The following is a 25,927-nucleotide window of genomic DNA, read 5'->3' on the forward strand; positions in this document are numbered from 1 at the left end:
AACTAAGAAACCCATGTTCAAATTAAGAGATCTGTGTGAACGAGATTTATTATATACTGTAGATGCAGATGACTAGAAGCCATTTAGGTTAGCTTTCAGTTATAGCTATAAGTTTCCTCTGACATTCCCAAAGGAAGTCATTTGTCTTCTACAACATGATTCTCTGGCATTTTAATTGTGTTAATGTTTTCCTGACATGTTTAAATCCCAGTCCTGGAACTTCAAAGCTGTCGGAAATAAGAAACACTATTAGGGAATCATACTATAATATATATGCTCACAAAAACAAAAGCTGGTTTCTTAAAATGAAACTAAAATGTAATCAAAATAAAATAAAAGGATATACATTATATTGCAGTCTGTATCTATTTTGTCAATTAAGTAATTAAATTAAGTTAAGCATCCTTCAGTTGTGGTCATGTGTTTTTTCAATGAGCACTCAATCTGGAGAACAGATGATTATCATTCTGCGATAATATGTCTCTTTTTGAAATTTAGTAAAAGAAGTCCTTTCTAGTGGCTGATTCTACATAGGTTCGGATGCAGTGATAACAGTAGTGATAAAATAAATGGAGATCTGTATGCTGCATGAACAAATCATAGTAAAATACACTTTCAGTAAGTGTACTTTGTTTTCATTTATTTTTTAAACTTTTTAAAATGTTTGTAATGCACTGAGGAAACCACAACACTGCATTGGGGCATACAGCACTACTACAGTATATGACCAGTGATTACTGTTTTTCCCAAAGGTAGTAAATTCAGTTGCAGTTTTTTTTTGCACACCTGAAATCTCATTTATTTTTGCACAAGTGGTGGAGTCACTTAAAAGTTTTTTCAAAAAAAGATAAGGTCATTTTAATGTGTGTGTGATATTAGATTCATCTACTGCTGAAAGTATCTTATTATGGCTATACAAGATGGAATGTATAAGTGATAAATACTTAAATACTTGACTTCAGATAGGATCTCACTAAAATGTAATGTGTGTGTGTGGGGGGGGGTCTTCTTTGTACTTTACATTCATGAAACGGAAATGTTCATATCTAAAAAAGGGTAAAACATTAATCCCCCGTGCCCCAGTTAAGAAACTTGCATGGCTGAAGCAGAAGCTAAAGGCTACACAGAGGCAAGTGACCTACAATAAAGTTCACTACATCTAGCTCTTTGTTTAAAGCATTGCATGCTGTTTTCTAGTGTCATATGTCTACTAACACCTGTAGAAAAATTCTTTATGGACATAAATTATTAGCCACAAGGCATATGAGAAACCATGCTTTTAGTAGGTCTATGGTTAATTGTCAGATGGACTAACCATCAAACAGCACATCATCGAAATCCAGTCGTCAAATGTCCATCTATTGAACGAGCACTTCATTAAACCTGTGAGAAGGGGAAAGTAGCTAGTTGTCCAACACTTCACCGTCCCACAAGTGGCACTATTTAAACTCACACACCCCTAATTTTATATATATATATATATATATATATATATATATATATATATATATATATATATATATATATATATATATATATATATATATACACACACATATATATATGTGTGTGTGTGTGTGTGTGTGTGTATATATATATATATATATATATATATATATATATATATATATATATATATATATATATATACATACATATACCAACAAGGTCACATTACAGTGGGAAAAAGTTATATGGGGAAGTGTTGGCCAGCTAGTTACTATCCCCATCTCACAGGTTGGATGAAGTGCTCGTTGGATGGATGATTTTTCAATGATTGGATTTTGATGATATGCCATTTGATGGGTTGTCCGTTTGATGAATAACCATAGATCCACTCTTAACACACCTGTCTAACTGCAGCAATATCATGGCTGCAATTTTCAATACTCTTAAAACAATACATTTATGGAATATGTGGTGTGCTACCTTTGAAGACTTTGTGAATATTCAGACATTCTTTTTGGCAGAAAGTGCTGTACTAAATGTTCAAATTATTGCTATAATATAATCTACCAGAGTTACTTTTAGAAAATGTTTAAAAAGGATATGATTTATGACTGCCACTGATATCTCTTTAGATAAAAATGCGCTTTACTGCAATACTCCAAAGAAGCATCTACATTTAAAGGGAAAATACATAAGCTCTTTAGAAAAAAAAAAACTCATGACATACCACAAATATAGTACCTTATACTCTTGGTTTATGTCTTCAACTATAAAGTTAAAGAAAAAAAGTTTATTCACAGAAATTAAAAAGACATTCCAAAACTCTGTCATTTTCACCATTCAAAATGGTATTTTCAGGTGTCTATGTTTATGAAACTAATTTCAATATAGTCTGTGCGTAAATCTTGGATAATCCATAGATACCTGAGGGGAAAGGTTCCTGACTTGAAGTATTTACTTTTGGCAGAGGGATGAAAGACAGTAGAATTACTGCAGATGATCTTGCTTTTATGAACGGACAAATTCATGTATGTCCACGAATGGACATAACAATATGCTGGAACTACCTGTAAGCAACACAATACATAATAATGTTTTCTGTCACCCATGTGATGTGTATCGTCCTCTGCTGTCATACATGTGAACACATCAATACTGACACCATATCGGAGATTAAACAGATTGAAGACTGAATCATCAGACGGTAATTTTAATATCAAAATGTTGACACAATTAAAAAAACTTTACAAGTCCATATTAGAATTTAAAAAGTCTGTCCTTATAAAGTGGCTTGGATTCTGTCATTTCTTTTCAAAGATGTTAGTGGCAGCCACAGGCCCTGACAACCATATTCCTGTACTTTTTCAAAATAACATTGGAGCTGTCATCAAAGTAAAGGACAGAGATTGCATTCAGCTGAGTAGGAGCACAGCAGGGCTTTGGAACAAGCTCTGGGTTCATAAAATGAACCTAAAAGGGAAAAATAGAAAAAAAAATAATATTATTAACCTAAAAAAGTATAACCTGACATTTTGTAACGTTTTGACATAAAAAATGAATTTCACGTTCAAAAGATGTGTACTTTTTTAACTTTTTAAATTATTTTTTTCAGTGAAATGAACACTGCCCATACAGTCTATAAATATAATAAATTGCAAAGTAAAGTGATACATCAATATTAACTAAGACAGAAATAAAATATAAAGGCAGCTATACCAAGGTGACAAATGCAGGCTGAAGTTAATAACCTGTAGAATGGGCCAGTAATAGGTTAACACATGTCATTGTCAGGTACAACATCAACAGCAGCAATTTCTAGAAAAACAAGTTTTTTTTTTTCTAGAGTATGTCATATGACAAGAAAAACTGACATAAACAAACAGTACACCAGAGGAAATAGAACACTGTATGACTAGTTGAGTGTAAGGTGACAGAGGTGGAAAGATAAAGGACAACTCTGAACAACTGACTTGTCTCCTGTTAGGACCAAACCCAGAAATCACAAAGCTTATTAAGAACTTGCTTTAGAACATGGGTACAATATTCATCATCATAACATGGTAACCAGCACCTGTGGAAACATTCCACATAGATCTACTTTGAGGATAGTCACTGTAACAGTAAATCATAGTGGCTCTCTTCCCCATGGGACAAAAGGTTGATCTCATTTCTCGAGTCTTTGAATGTGCTGAGGCAGGCGGTGTGAGAGAGACATATATATACTCGTTCCAGAAAAACGTCTAAACTGCTAAGCACTGTATGCTGAGCAGCACACTAACAAGGAAAGAAGTTCACTGTGATGACAACTGCAGCACCACCGTTTAGATTGCAGTTGCTGTCCCATAAGTTACCTTGCTGGGACCAGCCAGTGTTCCAGTGGTGCTGGCTTGTTGAATTACATACAATCAGGGTGGAGAAGATTTATATATGTACTCCATATATGGAGGAGAATGCTTACATAATGGGCTAGACCATGTAGTGTTGCCCCACTATGTAAAACATATGGTACACAGATATACTGTAAACCAGTCTTTCACCACTGTAAACCAACGTTTATGAATATAGCCGTACATGATGAGCATGTGTGATTACTTCAAGTTAACCACTTTTTTATTACATGGTTGACTTCTGTGCCAGACATTAACCAGACTTTTCATGAAACAATTACTGTCATTCATGTACATAAATAATGAAATCCATGTAAGAAGATTAGGATTTTATTGGTGCTCATATTTCATAATAAAAGCAAGTCTGCACACATTTTTGTATTTCACACATTTTATAACTTCTGTAGTTTTGCTACCTCTCACTTAATGTTACCAAAACTGATCATATAGTAAAAGCTTTTATACTAATAACTATCTGCATTTTAAAATCAGAAGAAGCAAGGACCCTTAAATTACTATATTTTTAGTATATCACACAGAACAAAGAGTGTGGCTAAGTAAATACAGAGAAACACAAAAGTGGAATCACAGTTCCCAAAAAGCAGCACCAAAATCATTAGTCAGAAAACCAAAGCATCTTCCTTTTAGAAGACATGCCTATGCTTAACATTCTCAAGATGCAGCCACCAGAAATAAACACTAGTACTCAGAACATTATTACCACACTAATCCCCTTTTACCATGGACAGTAGCCATTTCTGTCCTACTGTAGTACATACTTCGAACAGTTGCAGCACCATGGTGGGCTGACTTTCAGGCCTATTGCAAATGTAAATGAGACACTTCAGGGGAGAGGCATATAGTAATTAGCCATGTACTCTCTCAGCCAAAGGTTCACATTTACTCCTCACTTTCAATGAGTGAAATCACACTACAGGATTACAGATCACTGCTGAGGAAGTTTAGCAGACAGGTTCATAGATTAGTACTAGGCTAACTGCCCTTGCAAGCCATTTTTTTATGCCTAGCCAATTATCCCTTATGAGACTCAAACCCTGCATCTTGTGTTTGTAAGGCAAACACCTTAACCATTAGGCTACCCTCCCAACCCCCCAAGGTAGTAGACAGGTAGTGTTGGGAGCTGTGTGTATGTGTTTGGCTGCATGTGTAAGTGTTATGAAAAGGTATGGGTAGTGTCAGGTGAGCACGTATGTGTGGTGTGTGTGTGTGTGTGTGTGTGTGTGTGTGTGTGTGTGTGTGTGTGTGTGTGTGTGTGTGTGTGTGTGTGTGAATGTGGGGTGGGGGGATTTCACACCTCTAAACTTCCCATAGGTTAACAAGCAGTGGATGTAATACAGGGCAAAGAAAACTAGACACCAGGGAAACCTTGTCACTGTTACTTTTGTTACTTTAAATTATATAAAAGTTAACAGAACAACAGATTTTGCAGCAAGAAGAATACAAAGAAGGAAACTTTAATGTATGGCATTATTAACTGATTGCATTCTGCATTTGTCTGTGGCAGGCAGGCATATGGTGTATTCAAGAGGCAAGATCATGGACATTGTGCTTTAGATATGTTTTCAAATTGCATTGTGTTGTCTTTTAAATTCAAAAGTACTCACAACAGCTGATTTCCATGTTTCTGTTCACTAACATGCAAATTCTTTTGATTAATCTTATTTTCACTGCTACACACCTTAATAAAAATGCCATTTTCTAGCATAGAGATTACAAAATTAATTAAATGCTGGGCATAGATTCCTTTCATGCTTCTAGCCACATCTGCTGTACAAGGCTTGAATTTTAAAGAATTGATGTTCTCCATGTCTCCACTTCTGTTGCATTGCTACATGGCTTTTTTCATAAGTATCTATTTTTGGGCTTTCCAATTGAATCACATTTTATCTTGCATACTTCCTTTTCCTCGATTGTTTAACTGTGTACTAGCAGCTTCGTCTGTTCTGTATACATCCACAGCATTTCTTAAAGGCTAGATCTCTTTCTCATAAAAGCATAGCATTTTTTTTTATTGATATCACCACAAATTATGCTCAATCATATTAGCAAATCATGCACCTTTCTAAACTTACATTTGCCTGCACTCTTCAGGTCAGTAACATAAACTTCTACAATCGATGCTGGACTTTGTACCACTGGAAAAGAAGTAATGATGAAAAATTGCAAACTCTTTCTCAGCTCACAGTAACTGCTAAATTTCTCTGTAATTGCCACTAGTTCGTCAAAGTCTTGGAAAAGAAAAACATTTAAACATCTTCACGTTTTTTCCCTAGAAATGTTTTGGAATGCAGTAAATTCACATGAAGGAATCAGATTTGTAGATTTAAAGTTTCAAGTTTTTGATAAGATTTTCTTGCAGGAGTAGAATTCAGTGATTGCAACCAGGCCATTTTCTGCTGGTCCTTTTTCCACAGTAAATTATACTTCTCCACATTTAAATATATGGACCCCATAAAGCAAGCATATTTCTTCACTTGTGCAGATACACTTCTTATGTTTCAGGAAATACTTAACTGACTTCTGCCACAATCTAATGTAAGGATGTACAATAAGCGATGCAGGGACATAAAGGATGTAGTACAGACTCACTGAGATGTATATTCAGGCCAGGATTTCATAAGAACTGTGAACCACATGATATGCAAATCACTGTAACTAGCTCATTAGCATTAAAGCTATACACCATATACAGAACAGGGGGTCTAGGACTATTCACTGAAAGCACATTTCACTGAAACACATTTGACTGTGCACAATTCAGTGAAAGCTCAATTCACTGAAAACACAATTCACTGAAACACATTTCACTGAAAGTTATATATGGCCTTTTCCCCACTGTAGTGCGACCCTGGAGTTAGAATATATAGTAAGGGGGGTGTGGGAGTGTAGCCCCCCCCCACCTATTTTAAATATTTTGAACTATATACATGGATACTTGCAATTTCAATACATTACTCTTTTCCAAACTTAATATATATCCAAACTACCCCCACCCCCCTTACTATATATTCTAACTCCAGGGTTGTGCTACAGGGGAGAAAAGGACATATATAACTTTCAGTGAAATGTGTTTCAGTGAATTGTGTTTTCAGTGAATTGTGCTTTCAGCGATTTGTGCACAGTCATTTGACTTTCAGTGAAATGCGCTTTCAGTGAACAGTCCTAGACCCCACAACAGGATACCTAGTGATGCATGTACTGGTTACATGTCCTAAGGGTTCTTGCCTAGCCATGCTCTCCTCTTCATTGCAAGGGATTAGACAGGAAATGACTTATATTTTCTATTAATGACTGAAAGTAAGATCAAAATAAGTCACATTTCTGTTTCTCCCAAGCTATATGGATTGCTTGGAGTACACATTATTGTGTCTGAGGTCCAGAAACTGGAGCAGAAAGTTCAGTGGGTAAAGCAGGTCCAGAATGTTCAATGCTCTCTAGACATGTAACTGTTAAAACACATATGCTGGCTAAAAACCTGATGCATTTATGGGTGGAACTATAGGGTAATGAAGGACAAGACTACATCATTTAAGTGCTCCTGTGGCAGTAAATTAATTTAGGATTGCAAAAAAAAAGAAAAAAAAAAACGGCAAAATGCAAATGTTATTATGTGAACTCTAATGTTCTCATATACTTGAATTTGCACTGTGTTCAATGACCCCTGCCTTATGTACTAAAAATCTTTTAAAAAATATTGATATCTTTGCTTTGAAGAAAGTACAGTTGTGTACACTTACTATAAATATAGATGTCCGAGTGTATTCACTGTTGCGGTCATTACACTTGGGTTATCTGCTTGCAGTAGCCCTCAGTCAGCCTGATTAACAAAGTCATGGGTCCTGCATCGGATGCTGCCCCTTCTTCCATGACATCAGGTCATCAGGGGTATAAAACATGCAGCCGATGCCATTACATCAGTTTTTCTTGCCCCAGATGTCAGGTGCCCCCTAATGGGAAGCAATTAAATCTATAATTACAAAGATATACCTCCAACAAAAAAGCAAATATACCAAAAAGCTTTTTGAGCATAGTAAGGGAGAGTATAGGTATAGCCAAAAGAAGAAAGGGGGCTGGAGGGAGGGTAACCAGGACTGCAACAGTGAATACACTTGAACATCTACATTTATGGTAAGTGTACACAACTGTACTATGTTCTTCATGTTTCACTGTTGCAGTCATTACATTTGGGTAGATTCCCAAAGCTAAGGTTGGGAGGAGGAATTTAAATAGAATTAGGACCAGCTATAAGGCCCTGCAAGACTGCAGTGGCAAAGCCAGCTCTGGATTTAGAGAAAATGGGCAAATGATAATGCTTGGTGAAAGCATGTACAGAACTTCAGGTAGCAGCTTCTAGGATGTCCCTGGTAGGGACGCCCCTGAGAAAGGCTGTGGAGGCAGATGCAGCCCTGGTTGAATGGGGTCTGATGCCCTGTGGGATAGGTTTTCCATGGTGCTTATAGCAGAAACGAATGCAGTGCCCTATCCATTTTGAAATGGTTTGTTTTGAAATAGATTTCCCCTCTGTCCCTGCAGCAAATGCCACCAGCAGTTGTTCAGATTTCCTTTGAGGTTTGGCCCTGTCCAAGTAAAATCTAAGTTGTCTGTGCAAATCTAAGGAGTGCAGTATCCATTCCCCTTTGTTCTGTGGTTTAGGAAAGAAGGTAGGCAAATGAATGGACTGATTAAGAGCCACACTGGATACCACCTTGGGCATGAAGGAGGGATTGGTTCTGAGGGACACCCTGTCCGCATGAAAGATGATGAAAGGCTCCACTGCCATAAAGGCCTGTAATTCAGTTACCCTTCTTGCAGAGATGATTGCTAAAAGGAAAGCTGTTTTCCAGGAAAGGAATTTTAAATCTGGAGTAGCAGCTGGCTCGAAAGGAGGAAGAGTGAGTTTCTCCAAGACAAAGTTAAGGTCCCAGGCTGGAGTTGGAGCTCTCCTGGGTGGCCTTAAATTTTTGGCCCCTCTGAGGAACTGCTTGAGCAGTGGGTGAGAGAAGAGTGGAGGCTCTGTGCTGCAATGAGCTGAAATGGCTGGGGCATGAATTTTGAAGGAGGAAAAGGACAAGCCCTTATGAAGAATCTCAGTTAAGTATTGTAGAATCTGAGGTAAATTGGACACTGCTGCACTCATCCCTTAAGAATGATTCCAGGCACAAAATCTTTTCCATTTTGCAGCATAAGATTTTCTAGTACTAGGCCTCCTTGCCTCTAAAATGATATCCATCACTGATTTACTGAGGGGTGGTAAAGGAGAGATTAGGTAATTAGCCAGGCTGCTAGGTTCAGGGTTTGCAGCTGAGGGTGCAGAATCTGGTTCTCCTGCTGAAACAACAGGGAAGGAGTCTGAGGCAGGTGCCATGGGGCCAAGCATGACACACTGTGCAAGAGGGGGTACCAGTGTTGGTGTGGCCAGTCTGGTGCAATTAAAATCATCCTTGGCTTGTCCTGTTTGAGCAAATACCTTGGAGAGCAGAGGCAGAGGGGGAAAGGCATAAACTGATAGGTTTTTCCAACTGAAGGATAGAGCATGCACTTTCCAAGCTAGCTTGTGGGGAATCCTTGTGCAAAATTTGTCCAATTAATGGTTCCTGGGGGAGGCAAACATGTATATATCTGGGCTCCACCACTTGCTTGTCAACATGTTGAAAACCCTTGGTTCCAGTTTCCACTTGTGTGGATCCATGAGGTTTCTGCTTAGTCCATCTGCCAGTGTATTTAGTTTTCCTGGCAGGAATTGAGCTTGTAGATTCACTTGCTAGCTCAAGGCTGTGTTCCACAATGCCATGGCTAGTCTGCAGAGGGGGTAAGAATGTGTACCCCCCTGCTTGTTTATGTACCACATGACAGTGGTGTTGTCCGTCTTTACCATTAGTTGTCCTGGAAGAATGTGGTCATTGAAGGCTGTCAGAGCATTCTGTACAGCTAACATTTCCTTTTGATTTATATGCAGGTGCATTTGACTTGGGTTCCACTTGCCCTGAATGCACTTCCCTGCCAAGTGAGCCCCCCCATGCATAGTCTGATGCATCTGTTGTTAAGATTTTGGTGGCAGGGGGTAGTGTGAATGGCAGTCCCCTGTTTTGGTGGCAGGCCTCTGCCCATCACCAAAGGAACTCTAAGCATAGGCAAGGTATGATAGGAATCATTGCGTCTAGATCCTGTGAATGTTGACACCATAGGCTTTTGAGATACCATTGTAGTTTCCTCATATGCAGCTTTGCATATGGAATTAGAAGAATGCAGGAGGCCATGAACCCCATGGCTTGCAGTATTTGCCTTGCAGATAGCTGCGTTTTTGTGGCCACTTGTTTGAAGTAGGTTGTCAAATGAATCCGTTTCTCTGGAGTGAGGAAAGCTATCTGGGAAGTTTATTCAAGCTTGCTCCCAGGAATATAATTTGTTGACAGGGTACCAGGTGTGATTTCTTTTTGTTTATGGTGTACCCCAGACAAGTCAGCACCCTTTGAACAAAGGTCAGATGATTCAAAAGTATGTCCTGGCTTTCTGCCCGAATTAGACAATCATCCAGGTATAGGTATATTTAAATATTTCTTTGCCTGCAAAATTAAATGACTGGCACTTTGTGAATACCCTGGGCACAGTAGATAAGCCAAAGGGCAGTGCAGAGAAATGATAGTGCATGTAGCCTGCTTTGAAGCATAGGTATCTTCTGCAAGACTCCCTGATAGGGATGTGCAGGTATGCTTCTTTTAAGTCTAGTGTTGCCAACCATGCATCTTTGCCTAGCATAGGAAGCAGCTGGTGAAGAGTCAGCATTTTGAATTTTGGAATCACCAGAAAGGTGTTTAGAGAAGACAGGTCCAGGATAGGATGCCCTGTATTGCCTTTTCTGGGTACCAGAAAAAGTCTGGAATAGAAACCTTATCCCTTTTCCTCTTCTGGTACCAACTGAATAGCCCCCATGCTTAAGAGAGAGAGAACTTGATTTTGGGCCTCTGCCCACTGATTTGGGGGTAGATCTGGCCACCCGCTTGATGCTGGTAAATGTGTGGAAGCAAAATCTGTATCCTTGGGACACTATATTTAAAACCCATCTGTCCTGGGTAATGAGTTCCCAGTTTTTGGCCTGCAGACCAATCTTTCCGCCTAAAGGAGTATTCAGTTGTGAAGTGCTTGGAAATTTTAAAGGCAAGTCATTGAGACAGTTTTCCATAGGGGGGAGTCTTACTACTCCCAGATTTGGGTACGGAAATCCCCCACTTCTTAGCCTTGTGTGTCCCCTGGGACTGAAATCTGGGGTTCCTGCTGTGTCTGGGTTTGGCTTGAGAAAACTTGGAAGGGGCCAGAAAGGACCAATTCTTAGAGGGCCAATGCCTACTAAATCTAGGAGGCTGAACTTGCAATAAATCTTTAACAGTTTGCATAGATTTAGCTTTATCTTCCATCTTTTTAAGAACTTCCTCAGCCTTGTTGCCAAACAGGCGGTACTGATTTAAGGGAGCATCCAACAATTTAGCTTTAACATGATCAGGCAAAGATTGCTCCTTAAGCCAAACATGTCTTCTGAGCACAGAGCCAGTAACAGCAGCCTTGCAAGAGGCCTCTAATGAATCAAATCCACATTGCAAAATATGTTAACCAACCTGTTCAGCAGAATGCATTAAATCCTGTAATTCTTTATTTTCAGCACAGTCAGGAATCAACATCATTTTCTGTTTAAGCAACCCAATAACATGTTGTTGATACTTTAACATATGAAACTGGCAGTTTAAAGCCCTAATGGCCAAGGTTGCAGAAGTGTAAACCTTCTTACCCCATCTATCCAGTGCCCTGGAGTCTCTATCAGAAGGGGTAGGATTTTTAGCAGTAGAAGCCTTAATGCCTTTGGGGTCCTGTGAAATAGTCTCTGGATCCGCAATAGGATTTTTAAAAAGAAACTTGTGTGAATCAGGAACCGTGTAATATCTGTCAGGTTTTCTGGGAGCAGGATGCAAAGAATCAGGGACCAAACTAGATTCCAAAAAGGCATCATCAACAATGTCTAGTACAGGAGGTAAAGCTAAAGGCCTATGCTGAGGCAGGAGTACAAATCCCTAAGCCTCTTTTTTGAATCAGAAAAATCCTGGCTTTCCCAGTGGAAATGCTCCCTTAGAGTGTATAAGATTTTACCAAAAGAAAAATCCTCTGGAGGGGAAGCAGAGGGAATAGAGTCCTCTGCATCAGAATCCTCATAAGTAGATAAGGGCAAATCCAGATCATCAGAAGAATCTGAAAAATCAGAATCCTGGTCAGAAGATTCATAAACAACTTCAGTCCTAGGTCTCCTAGAAGGGGGAGGTTGGCTTCCCCTGATTAACGTTATAAGATCTTCAGCCATTCTTATCATTTGTTTTTTAGGCATAGAGGCCTGAGCATGCAGCCTGGGCATCAGTTTCTTAGGCATGGTTCGAGATTTAGGCCTAAATGAAGAAGGAGGCGTCAGTTTAATATGCAAGTCCGTAGGCCTGAATACACCCTCAGAAGCCAGTGCCTGCACAGCAGCTCCGGACCCATCTAAGGTAGAGACATCCGCAGGTTCCACAGATGAAGCATCTCGCGGCATACCAGACTCCAAATGGGTCTCAGTAGAGGCCTGCGAATCAGAAGTAGTGGGTATCAGGGGCTGCGAAAGTGCCTCACTGAGTACCGGCGAACTGGTGACTGGCTTAGGAGAAGTGTCATCGGCAGCTTTGGACATAGGCGGCCTGTCTCTGTCTTTATCTTTGCATTTTTTCAGAATCCCGGTAGTCGGATGGCTAACCAACAGCATTTATGGATAATTAAACCGAGAACCGAAATATTTAGAGGCGAAAATATACCAATGACGGATAGTGCGCTGATTAAATAAAGCACAAACTGACAGCAAGGTACGTCATGGTCAGGGCCCAGGCAAGGAATACAGTACAAATGAAAAGAGGTATTTGCTTTCCACAAGTAATGCAATTATTAACTTTTACTGACATCGGTAAGGAGCAAGAAAAAGTTTCCCCAATGGGGTACTTAGCTTTAGTTGAAGACTTCGGTTCTGAAACCCAAAAATGAAAATTTCAGAAGTCGGCCGACCACACTTGTGAACTGCTTCTGCTTCGGGCACCGCACAGCAAGAAAAGACTGATGTAATGGCATTGGCTGCATGTTTTATACCCCTGACGACCTGACATCATGGAAGAAGGGACAGCATCCAACGCAGGACCCAACACTTTGTTAATCAGGCCGACTGAGGGCTACTTACTGCACGCAGATAACCCAAATGTAGTGACTGCAACAGTGAAACACGAAGAACATCAGGAATGTCCCAGCAGCAAAGTTCATATGTATTGGTGGCCCAGGGATAAAATCTCCAAAACAGTTACATTGACAACAGAATATATTATGAGAAAAATATATAAGGTATGTATACAGGATGCACAGCTCCATACTGAAAATATGAGGCCATTATTTGTGAGTCCTGCAAATATGAAAAACAAAGTGCAAATGGTGTAGAATAACAATCAGTCTTAAGACCACAGTCATGCCATTAAGTGTTTTTGCTCCACATACCTCTGTTACTTATCATTTTATACATTTGTTAACCTGGCAAGCACAAAGGACACAACTGCCCTTTTCAGGGGTGACGTGGGAGCACAGCTAGTCAAATTACTTACTCAAAGTCACACAGTGGGCAAACAGAGGTGGAAAGTATCAAAGCGTGTACCATTAACTACAGGAAGCAATTCATTAAGAGCTCAGGACCTTAATCTTCTTCATGACTGCCAAAGAAGTAAGGCATGTATACATACTGCAAGAATGCAGTACCTCAGAGTAAGGGGATTATACTCCAAGGTACTGTAACCACAGACATAGTATATCTCTTCCATTGTTTGTATATTTAGTCTTGTTCTAAGGCTCACAATATTAGTCCTTACAATTTCAACCGGAAACTATGAAACACTGACAAACTACACATTGCAAAACTACTCAGATACATTTGTTACATGTAAATGCAAAACAAAATGGAAATATAAACAGCAGCAAAAGGCAAAAGATGATTAAGATGTACAAAGAACTAAAAAAGATAAAAATGTAATAAGTACAAATGGAGGTGTTAAGAATAGAAATACATGGAATTTTTAATTATTTCATCTAGGATACAGTACAGATAATATCACAAATATAAAGCAATATGGGACAGGAGATGAATAAATTAATTTAAAGAAGTAGCAAAAAGAGGTAACAGCATTTTTGAGGTAAAAAGAGGTAACAGCATTTTGGAAAAGTACCTAGATGAAAGCAAAGCTCATAAACTCTAGATGTGATGAATGACAGGACAATAAATGTTTATAATAAGGGTAAGAAGAAGGGGCAGGTAAAAATAACCTACTAAGGAGTACTTTAAAAGAAGAAAGGTGGTCTACAGATACATTACGTTTAAAGATGATAAGTACAAAGATGAAGACAGATTATGTAGCAGAAAAGGAGATATCAAACAAGCAGACAATCATTAGTATTATGGAGTAATGGATGATTAGCAAATTACTACAGTTACTGATTTCATAACTTTGGAACTTGTTTTCCAAGTTATTTTAAGAGAGAAAAGGAGTTAGATTCTTTATGACAGACTTTGCTTCGCATTTAGACATGGACAGTTTGTATCTCTTTAATGACTACTGCTTTTCAGAGAATGAACATGCAAGCATAAAGGACAATAAAGACTGAGTTAGGATTCTCACAACTCAACTTGTCGGGGAACTATTAAAAGTCTTCAGGAACTTGGAAGGAATAGAATACCAGGGCTATGATAAAGTAAAGAAGTCATAGGTTCATAGGAGATTACTACACTAACAGCTTAAGGGCCCTTACAAGCCTAGCCAATATAACCTAATTTTACCCAATAGTGGCCCCTAGGCTCAAGAGGATGGCATGGATTTGTGCCTGAGCATTGAGTATCTTACAAATTGCCCCTATCCATAAGGGACACAGACACTACCAGGTGTTAATTTGTGATTCCCCCATCCATTGATCCAAACTGCATTTGATGAGGGCCACAGAAGGGCTCTGCTTAATATGAATAAGAAGCCTGTTCCAAAGAAGAGGCAATCTCTGAGACACATATCTGTCTCTCCAGCATGTTTTGAGTTGCTGACTAAATTTAGAACCTTAAAATAGGTGACCCTCATGCTGTTTGACTTGCAGATGTGTAGTAGCACCATCAGGGCTGGACTTGTGAGTGCCTTGTAGGTCAGGCATAGGTCACCCCTTAATAGTCGATAGGAAACAAAGTAAAGGGATAGAGCCTTTAGTCTATCCACATAGTTCATGCTGTTTACACCACTGTTACCCAAGCTGGTGTTGCCTATGAGACACAAGCTCAAAAGTACCAAAATGGACAAGGGATGAGGGCCATCTCCATTTGCGCCTTCAGACATGTCCTTGAAACCTAAGAATGACTATGGAAAGGAATGACCAGGAAGACCTGGTGGACACAGACCTAAAAGACATGTATCTTTCAAGTTCTACTTTGAACAAAGAGGAGGTACTATCATTTCTGTAGAACCTTGGAGTTGCTCCTCCATCATGGTAACTGTCAATTCAGAAAATACAAGTAGAACTAACAAGGGTAATACTAGCATCTGAACTACTCTCTGGTAATTGTAGGGGATGAGGAGAGTGGGATTTCTCTCCATCGTCCTTACATTTATTGTGACCTGTCCCTTTCTTTAATACTGTCCTTGACTTTGACAGCATTAGAAGACCAGGCACATTGTTAGACCTTGAGGAGACAAGATCCTGAGAGGTCGCTGATGAAACTTTCTCTTGCATTAATTTGGTTTCTCTCTCATTTTGTAAGTTTATAGAACACTCTATAAAGACCATAGTCCTGCTTCATATATTCTGGTCCAAGGCAAGGAATACACAGTAAACACCCTCTTGTGGTGGGATTTTATACAAACATTAATTACATTTTTTAAAAAGCCTGAAGTTATACTCTGTACTACAACAACCAGCAGGAAAGCATCAGAAGTACTTAAGTGTCCTGATTTAAGAGTAATGACTATTGGTTATTAACAATTACTTACAATAAACAGAGAACAGGCCTAACTCAAAAGAGACTACACTAATAATAACATTGAGATCTGAAGTACAAGGGTAAATGAAACCTGCAACCATCAAATACTAAACAGTAATAACATATTTTCTTTTAAGGTGAAAAGAACCATGGGTTATTTCTCTGCTTCAAGCCCATCAGCAGCAAAACAGAACATGAGAGGTAATCAAAGTACAAGGTCTTATGGGTAAAGAAGAGGAATTAGAGCCTTGAAACATTTCAGTTGCTGATCTGCCCGAGTTCTGATAACCTTAGAACTGCTGGCTTGTAAGAGATGGACCTGATCACTTCAGATCTGGAATTTTATTGATGTGTCCAAAGCTTTTAGAGCCTGTTCTGTACCTTGAACTGCAGTCTAAATTGTCATGGTAGGGTCTGTACTCTATGACAACTCAAACAGAACATCCTATGTAAAAACAACTATTTCTCATACTGTGATTAAGTGGTCACTGCATTTGACAAATCACTGACTTGAGATTTCTCCTTTCACTAGAAATCCATCCTTCTCTTTTTATCTAGAAACGTATTCGTTTTTAAATGGATGATGTGGTTACATAGTCAAATAACAGGTCCCATACTTACACTGACACAATAATTGAATACTCCATAATAATCTTTGTTGTCATCTTTATTCTAAGATTGTCCTAAACATTAAGAAAATAGAAGTCATTATTTTTTTTTTTTTGCCACAGCTAGACATCTCTCCCATTTCCATGTCTCCAAAAGAAGATTCCTTTACTATGGAACTCAGTTCAAATATCTACGTTTTTCTTTGACCCTCCAATAAAGTTTGGCATGCATCTGGACAAACTGTTTAATAAAAGGAAATCATTCCTAGGAAACTGCTGTACATTCTATCACACACTGACATCTAAAGTTAACTCACTACAACTACACGCATCTTTATCACTTATTCTGTTTTTTTTGTTTGTTTTTTTTTTTTTTTTCAATTGCAAAGGGCCACAGATGACAATAATGAAAGTATCTAGATTTATGGAGCAATCCTTCTTAGTAAAATACAGTTACTTCCATGTTTCAAATGGGACAGCATCTCTTCTTGCTTGTAGACGTCCAAAACCCTGTGCCTGAATGAGTGCTGCACCCTTGCTGCTTTTCTGAGTTTTAAGCATTTAATCCAGCCCTCTGTATCTCCACAGCCAAGCAGATGGAGTGTTTCATAAAGGTTTATTTTATTTTTCATTCTGGAACCCTAAAGCATGGAAAGCTTTACTACGATCTCTCAGGAGTCTGGCAACACAACACAATTTAAAACTAGCCTTACTAATTATTTTATATTAATTCTGCTGTTAGTCTTATTGTTCTTGAAGTACTGTAAACATACTAGCCTGTTCCGCAATGTTTTCTACTTCGTTCGTGTATCGCTGGCACATAAAACAGCAAGAGTACTAGTAGGAATCTCTTGCTGTCACCGAAAATTGTTTATTTTATACACTACAAACTCAACTAGATGGAAAACTAAAACAGCTTCCTCAGATTATACTAGCGTCAAATACTTTTAATTGTAAAGAATAGTTGTGTAAAATCTTACCATAACCATAGATGTCCTTCTCTTCCATGTTGCAGTATTCAAAACCCTCGGGTTATCCTCTGCTAGCTACCCGAACATCCGGCCAGTATACAAAAGCTTCTAGCCACTACTAGGTACATGGGGCATCTGATACTGGCTGAGGGAGCGTGGGCCATAAAAGTGATGTCTGCATGTACCTTTCCTCAGAACTGAATGCTGCAGTTGGACCCCAGTCCTAAGATAGGTGTATAATAAGTCCTATGTCATCCAAGAAGGGGTAGTTTTAATAGACAAAGGGGGTTAGGAGGGAAGGAGTGAATACTGCAACATGGAAGAGAAGGACATCTATGGTTATGGTAAGATTTTACACAACTATTCTATGTCCTTCTATTCTCATGTTGCAGTAGTCAAAGCCCTTGGGTGAGTGTCAAGCTGAAAGGGAAGAAGAGGGGGGAGGCATGGAAGTGTTTTCCATGAAACCATGTAGAATTGCTCTAGCAAATTCCACTCTAGGTCTGGAGATATGATCCAGTCTGTAGCGTTTAGTGAAGGTATGGACAGATGTCCACATAGCTGCCTCTAGAACTGAAGCAGTATCCAGTCCTTTTAAAGAAGGTTCCAGATGAAGCCATGGCTCTAGTGGGGCGGGCCTTAATTTTTGAATTTAGCTGTTTTCCATGGTAGGTGTAGCAAAAGGATATCCAGGTAGAAATGGTCTGTTTTGTCACCACTTTTCCCAGAGCTCTGAGGTGAAAAATTATAAATAATTGCTCTGATTGCCTAATGGACTTGGTCTTGTCAAGGTAAAATCTAAGCTGTTTGTAAACATCAAGGGAATATAAGACTCTCTCACTGTCATTCTGTGGATGTGGAGAAAAAGGTGGGTAGGTGAATACCTTGGTTTAAGGAGAGTTCATTGACCACCTCGGGCATGAAGGAGGGGTTGGTCCTCAGGGTCACTCTACTTTGTGGAAGAGGAGAAAGGGAGGTGTTGCCATGAGGGCCTGGAGCTCTGACACTCTTCTGGCTGATGTCAGGGCCACCAGGAGTACAGATTTCCAGGTACAGTGTTTCAAAGATGCTTTAGATACTGGTTTAAAGGGAGCAACTGTAAGCTTCTCTAAAATGTAGTTCAGGTCCCATGGAGGTGGAACCGGCCTCCTTGGGCCTGAGATGCAGTACTCCCTTGAGGAATAACTTTGCAGGAAGATAGGATGCTGATGGAAAAAAGTGTTCAAAACTACAAAATTTAAAATGAACTCCAATAAATGTTGCTGCATTTAGCAACAAATACATTAAATCAGGAAGGTGAATCAAATAACACATGCTTTTATGCATAGTCCTAAAAATGTATGCAGGGACCCATGGACAGACAAAATCCCAGAGACCTAGGTACACTTACCACTACCAGCTGAGTCCAGTCTTAATGAATGTGAGTTTCAATGCATTTTCAATGACTGTGAGCTTCAAGAGAAGAGATGTTTACTGGTGCTCATGCTGAATTTGTTTTCAAAGGCCAAATGCCCTGGCCAAACTTCTTCTAGTAGTATAAATACCAAGAGTCTCCCCTGAAAAGAGACTACTAGCCTAATGGGACTAACCTGATCAATGAATGATAAATTAAAAGTTTTAAATTAAATCCACGTATCTGTCTTCATTTCAAAAATAAAGAATAAAATAGTATGCAAACTGACAGTTTTGAACAGTGTTTATGACAAATGGGGGACAGAGACAAGTAATGGGACACCAGAATGGCTGCAGGCGAGGCTGGTCCATTACCCTGCCTAGGGCATCATTTGACCATGATCTGGCTCTGAATGTGCTGCTGCATAAAAATTATTTTATTTGCTTACACATCCCAGAATATGACTTCATGTATTATGAAATGCTGTGTTAGATTACTTACAAAAATGTCATCAAATGTCTTATTTGTTTATTTAGGTTAATTTAGAAGTTCCAGCAAGGCAGAACTCATTTTAACTGGATGCCTGGAGACAAAAGCTGCAACAGACAGTAACAATTTGCATTGGAAGACATTTAAAATAATGCAATTACATATAAAGTAAGTACCCTGCAGTAAAAGAGAAGCAAACAATGCTAACTAAAAACAAAGTGATGTAATAAACAAGAGTAGTTAAGCCTTGTATACTGTAAATCAGTAAAAACAAGGAAGAAAAATTACAGTTGCGAGGGATACAGGGAATGTAAGGATGGGAGATGGGTAAATATGTGACTGAGTGAGAACATAATTGAAACATAAAGTAGTAAAGTGGCTTTGAGAGTCACGAGTAAATAGACTGGGGGGTGAGATGATAATGAGACAGGATGAAATTAAGATAAAGAGGAGGAATAGCTAATGATACCATTCGTCAACATACCTCTCAACCATACCAAACTCTTCTGAATTTCTCAGTTTTGAGGATAAAATAATGGGGTGCCATGAATTCCAGACTGGCCCCTTCAAATCACAATTTATTTTTTATTTATTTACAAATTTTTGTTAATGCTGATGTCATTGCCATACCCCTGACTACTTGTGCATGTTAAGGTAGCATAATTTTCTTGCTAAAGGTGTACAATATCTTCTTGTTTAAAAGAAACTGGAATGTAGAAAGCAGCATCGAACAGACCCCTGTAGGTAAAGTAGAACTTTTTTCACACAAGAAATTAAGATGCTATGTCTACTGTAATGTGTAAAACTGACACACTGCTCAGTTAGCTGCATTACCTGCATAATCAATAACTTTGACCAACACTGAGCCTTATTTATCAACCACAGCGGCCTCTGCCCTATTCATTACAAACGTAATCCAAACCCATAACCAGTGGAACAAAGACATATTAAAGCATCACAGATTTAACAAACTATAGGTGAGCCAAATAATTTGGTGTTACTGTGTTTCCTAACAGGAAAATAATTTATTTATTTATTTTTATTTATTTTACATTTGTTGATCGGGCTAGTCTAACTGGATATATGTCCATTTTCAGTACAGTCCCGGGGAGAAAAGCTCCAAACATGAATAGTGACAATGTTAAACATATATAGAAAGGCATGTAAAATCACATAAAGTGAAAGCATTGGTAAAAAAAATATAATACTCAGGTTATAAACTCTAAAAATATTACTCTAAAAATTATACTAAAAAAAAAAAAAAGGCTTTCAGCTTTGGATCTAACTCATCTTCTGTATGCATTTTTGTTTCAGGTTCCACTTTAGAGGTGATTTTAGTTCAATGGTATCCTATAGACTTATTTCAGCTGCATTTTATTTATTTATTTTATTTAACATTTGCTTACTGGGAAAGTTTGACTAGGACAGAGCCTATTTTCAGCAGAGGCCTGGGGTGAAATGCTCCAAACATGTCTTTGGATGTGGGAGGAAATCGGAGAACCCGGAAGAAACCCACATGAACACAGAAGGCACCACATCCCAACTGAGAATCGAACCAGAGAAATTATTATTATTATTATTATTATTATTATTATTATTATTATTATTATATTGTTATATTTTCACCTAAACATTTTCATTGTCTGTCAGTTGCTCGGTTCTCTGTTCACCAAGACAGGTGACTTGGCTTGAATGATGTCGAACAGAGTGGTTTACCAGTGAGAAATGACTCACACTGTGAGCTGCTGTAGTGCTTCAGGTACTGTCAGAATTGGAAAGGAGCATTTAAAACTTGGTGTGGTCCTGATGGGTGCTACAACCGTTGCTATCACAGGGACAGTTGTGAGGTATATCAAATTATTTGCGGCAGGGAAAAATCACAGACAGTAAAGACACTGGGTAAACAGACTAGGTAAAGAGTGTGTGTGTGTGTGTGTGTGTGTGTGTGTGTGTGTGTGTGTGTGTGTGTGTGTGTGTGTGTGTGTGTGTGTGTGTGTGAGTGTGTGTGTGTGCCTTTGAGCTTACATTCGATTGTAGTATGCTTGGCTCCACTATACAGTAAGTGACTGCCTCTGAGAGGGGCTTGTGGTTGCCCATCAGTTGTCTGACAGAGCATGAGAATGAGTGGAAAGTCCCCCAGTATGGCGTTCAAACTAGGAGTAATATTTGTGTGCTTTACTGCCATGCTAAGGGCAGTATGTATAGTGTTTACTTTTAAAGGTGCTGCAGTGCCCTCATCCTCGTTATATAGTAGTCAATGAGTCATATTGCCAACATTTTTGTAAAATTTATCAGTAAAGATCTCTTTTAAATTAAATTGCAAACAGCAGTGGTCATTGGGGTAGGAACACATGTTTCAAATCATCTTTAGTGTGAATGTTGAGTCTCTGTTACCAGTTATTTTCTCATGTTGAGCTTTGCAAGCCATGTTGAGCCTTGTAATTAATAACCATAAAGCACTGACAGTAGTAGCTGTTGACCTTCCATCTACAAAATGTGAGCACTTACTAACAGCTTACATGAACTGTTAAATGAGTTACTTTATATACCAAAGTGTTCTTTTCTCACTTCACTGCAAATAAGCTTCATTTAACATAGATTTTGGTTAAAAATGATGCTGAATGTGCAGTTATTCCCATTGATGTTTTTTTTTGGTGCATTAATCTTGTTTTTTTCTTATGAGAACTATTAGTTATATATCTCACACCCTCCGTCTGCACGAACACTTGCTCTGGTGCTTCTTGAAGATACGGCCAAAAGCTCTTCTTTTTTACTTTGCCAGTAGTTGTCAGCTACTCCTTGGGCCAGGTGTATCCAATTTCCCAGTAAATTATTGAAGTAGTTGAATTGAAAATATAAGTTGTATAATCTTCAAATCCTACTGCAATTAAAAATGGGTCATCTTTCTAGTTAAGTAACTTTTATTTGGCTTGAATGGTCAGCATACCTCTCATCTGTCAAGAATTTTGCATAACATCTCTATTTTTTTCTTTTTTTAACCCATCCCTCGTATTTTTTTATTGCTGTAGTAAATCACTGAGGATTATAGTCAGTATGTCAGTGCCAATCCTTCTTGAGCAAATTAGAGGATATTTAAAATGGCCCCTGCTTTTAACCCTTTGTCTCCTGCACCCCAACCTCTCATCTCTTCCTATTTTGGAGGAATTTTCATTTTTCTGGGCCTGATTTACCCTTACACATGATGTAACTACTTTTGGAGGTATGCCCTTGTTTTCAGGTTTGAGTTACTCTTTCCCACAATTTTCAGACCCCCCTTATCACACATGATTTTTGAAGCTGGCTAATGCACAGCAAACCACACTGCATGACCAACAAATATTAGTGACACTGAGTTTGGAGGATATATGTTATATCTCCATTTTTTTTCAGAAGCAAAAATAAATTATCTTGTTGTGTAGAATTTCCCAGTGCATTAGAATTTACAGATTTTGCCCTATCCATCATTTTGTCACTCTTGTTTTTGAGTAGTATCCCACATGCCCACTGGAGGTAGGAGGAGTTATGTGCTGTATGATACTCACATTTTTATGAATTAAATGTCCAGATTTTTGGTTCAAAGTTCCTGTTTTCAATGGCTTTTGTTCCTATTTTCAATGTTTCCAAGTTGAAAGGTATGGCCGCAAATGTTAAATTAGTGCTTTCAACTTTTTATGAATAGATTCTGGTTTAATATTTTGTCTATTCTTCAGTTTGCATTTGAATGTTGGCATCCCACAATTCCATTGGAGTGAGTGGGGTTACATAATAGTGTATGCAAATTTTATGTTAATCAGCGTCCAGTTTTTTGTTTGTTTGTATCTACTTTTCATGGGTCTTTGTCCAGATTTTTGTTGTTTCCAGGTTGAGAGGTATGTCCGTCAACAACAAGGGAAGAGATAAAACAGTAGAGCTAATTAGTAGAAAAAAAAATGAGCAGCCTAAACTATTCCATAGATGCTTTTTATTATGGTAGTTAAGTATGCACTTGACAAGTCTGAATACAAATTTTGCCTCATTTTGAGAAAATGCAGCTTACATTGTCTTGCACTGGCAAATGCAACACAGAAGGCAATTCCCTACACTGATTGGGGAAGTAACTTTTAATAGTTTCGTACCTGAGGTGTGGAAGATTTAAGATAAGGTGTACCAATCAAAGCCTGAGTGAAGCCAAGACATTTGGCAGAGTACAAAAAAAAGGATCTAGGCTATTTTCATTAGCGTCACAAAGAAATACTGTTTTAGCTCAAGCCATTTAAGACATCTGAAAGACAGTGCTGAGTTATAAAGAAAGGAAAGAAGAAGAAACATTTGAGCAGTTGAAAAGAGAATAAGGCCCTCTTTGCCTCCCGTCTTTGTCCTTGAACACCCTTCATCACCTTTATTATTTCTCTCTTTAAAGCAATAAATCCCTTAACCTGCCTATCCCCGTCTAATACCTCACTTTATTGTACTACTTAAACTGCTATACCTACATCTAATTAACAAAACTAAACGACTGTTCTACACTACTTCTTTGTTAACACTCAAACTTGCTTATCTCCTCTAATACCTCGCTCTACTATATTTCTTAAATTACTCATCTTATACACCACTCTTCTATCTGCAAATTCTCAGCACAAGGCTTGTAAATTTAAGGTTTGTAAATATCAATACAGATTTTTATTACGCTATTACACTATATATTCACTACAATTCCATTACAAAATTTGTTATTGTGAACATTGATTGCATTAAATATGATACCTTGGAGCTTTTCTCCCCAGGTCTTCACTGAAAAATGACACCTGTGCCCTGCTGGATTTTCCTGGTAAACAAATGTCAACAAATAAATAAACAAATTATAAAACAAGTCTAGTCTTTAGCTATATTTGATAAGTGCCTTGAGAATGTGCTCTTTAAATGTTAGCTTATACAGATTGAGACCCTCATGTTTTGTTGAGCTGAATTCTTCAGTGTGTACCTTACTGTGACAAAGAACTGAGAATGGAATATCATACCCAGCAATGTAGTTCCTTGGTCAAAAATGCACAGATCTGGATTTCATTGTTTAATATGGAGTTGTGAACAAATAAGCCATTCCTCAAAAGAAGAAAGAAGCTATTTATCTACCAAATCAAAACAAAACCACAGTCTTTTTCTAAACTCTGCAACTGAAGTTGCTAGAAAGTTTGTTCATCTATGTATTGAATAAGGCTGACAAGGCTAAACTGTGTAGTTTATGAAGATAATTACCAAAGCCAAAGACAATTACAAGGCATTTTTTAGTTATGTTTGGAATCTCAAAAGCACAATGCAGCAATGCACTGAGCTGATTGTGAATGCTGTTATCTACAGTGAGGCTGAAAATACAGTGAACCTACTGGCCAATAAATTTAGCTCTAACTTTACCCCTTTCTCCTCTCCTTCTGTCCCTCAAGACATACCTGAAACTAGCTCACCCCCAGCTATTACACAAGACTAAGTCCTAAAAGTACTATCAAAGCTAAAAATACTGCATTGATGGGTCCTGACAATACCCTGGACACATCTTAAATAGCATGAAGCATAATTTAGCCACATCCCTAACAACACTGTTCAATCCCAGCCTCCATACAGGTTTTGTACCAAGCAAATAGAGAACAGCTACTGCCATTCCCCTGCATAAGGGAGGACCTTCAACAGACCCAAGCAACTACAGATGCATAAATCTGACCATCCTCATATGCAAAGCCATAGAAAGCTTTATTATTTATTTATTTATTTATTTGCAGTTGGTTTATTTATTTGCAGTTGGTTTACCAGGATAGTCCATTGGGCCAAAAGAACCCGTTTTCAATGGAGTCCTGGGGAGAAAAGCTCCAATATAGACAAAATTAGGTACATACAATAACTACAAGATAATTATACAGAGTAGAGATAAAAATTAATACATTTAGGCTTGAATTTGAGAAAACATTCAAAGATGGGGAGAAAAGCTGTGATATAGACAGAATTAAGTAGATGCTATAACTACAAGACAATTATACAGAGTAGAGATAAAACATTAATACATTTAGGCATAAATTTGAGAAACATTCAGAAATAAGAACAGTATTGAGATATGCAATCAGGGGAGTTATTGAAGAAGAAGCTCAGAGGGTCTTTGTTAAATAACTATAGTGAGGAAACATAAGCTTTAATAGGATGAGTGTGAGGGGAGATGGAATGTTACAGATCTATGAGGGGAGGGAGCAAGAACAATCCCATTGGGATTTTAGATATGTATGAAGTGATTTTTTGAACATGTATTTGTTAGTAATAGTACGAATGGATGGAGGAAGTGAGTTCCATAGTCGGGCAAGGTTAAAAGATAGTAAGTGTTTGCCTGGGGGATGACATGGTTTGTGTACTATTAATAGGTTTTGGTTGTTAGACCTTAGGACTCTGTTTGGTAGGTGCATTCTGAAGGCAGAAGACAGGGAGGGACAAAGAGAAGGACTGGAAATGAGCTTATGAGCGAAAGTCAACTGAATATATGTAAGCTGGTTTGGTAATTCAAGCCAGTTTAATTTTTGAAGGGAAGAACAATGGTGGGTAGA

The 25,927-nt window shown here is 38.3% G+C and overlaps 1 protein-coding gene across 1 annotated transcript in view; it reads right to left on the reverse strand.

Annotated features, from left to right (window-relative positions):
* Positions 1–2,639: 2,639 nt before the first annotated feature.
* Positions 2,640–25,927, reverse strand: part of BMP7 (bone morphogenetic protein 7) — a 706,587-nt gene continuing 683,299 nt past the window's right edge. The window contains exon 7 of the mRNA XM_044090051.1: positions 2,640–2,919. Within this exon, the coding sequence (XP_043945986.1) occupies positions 2,770–2,919 (150 nt within the window). The 3' untranslated portion in view covers positions 2,640–2,769. The remainder of the gene's footprint in view (positions 2,920–25,927) is intronic.

The sequence above is a fragment of the Protopterus annectens genome, chromosome 12.part0, assembly GCF_019279795.1.
Source record: "Protopterus annectens isolate FY-2018-M chromosome 12.part0, PAN1.0, whole genome shotgun sequence".
In the NCBI taxonomy this organism is placed as follows: domain Eukaryota; kingdom Metazoa; phylum Chordata; order Ceratodontiformes; family Protopteridae; genus Protopterus; species Protopterus annectens.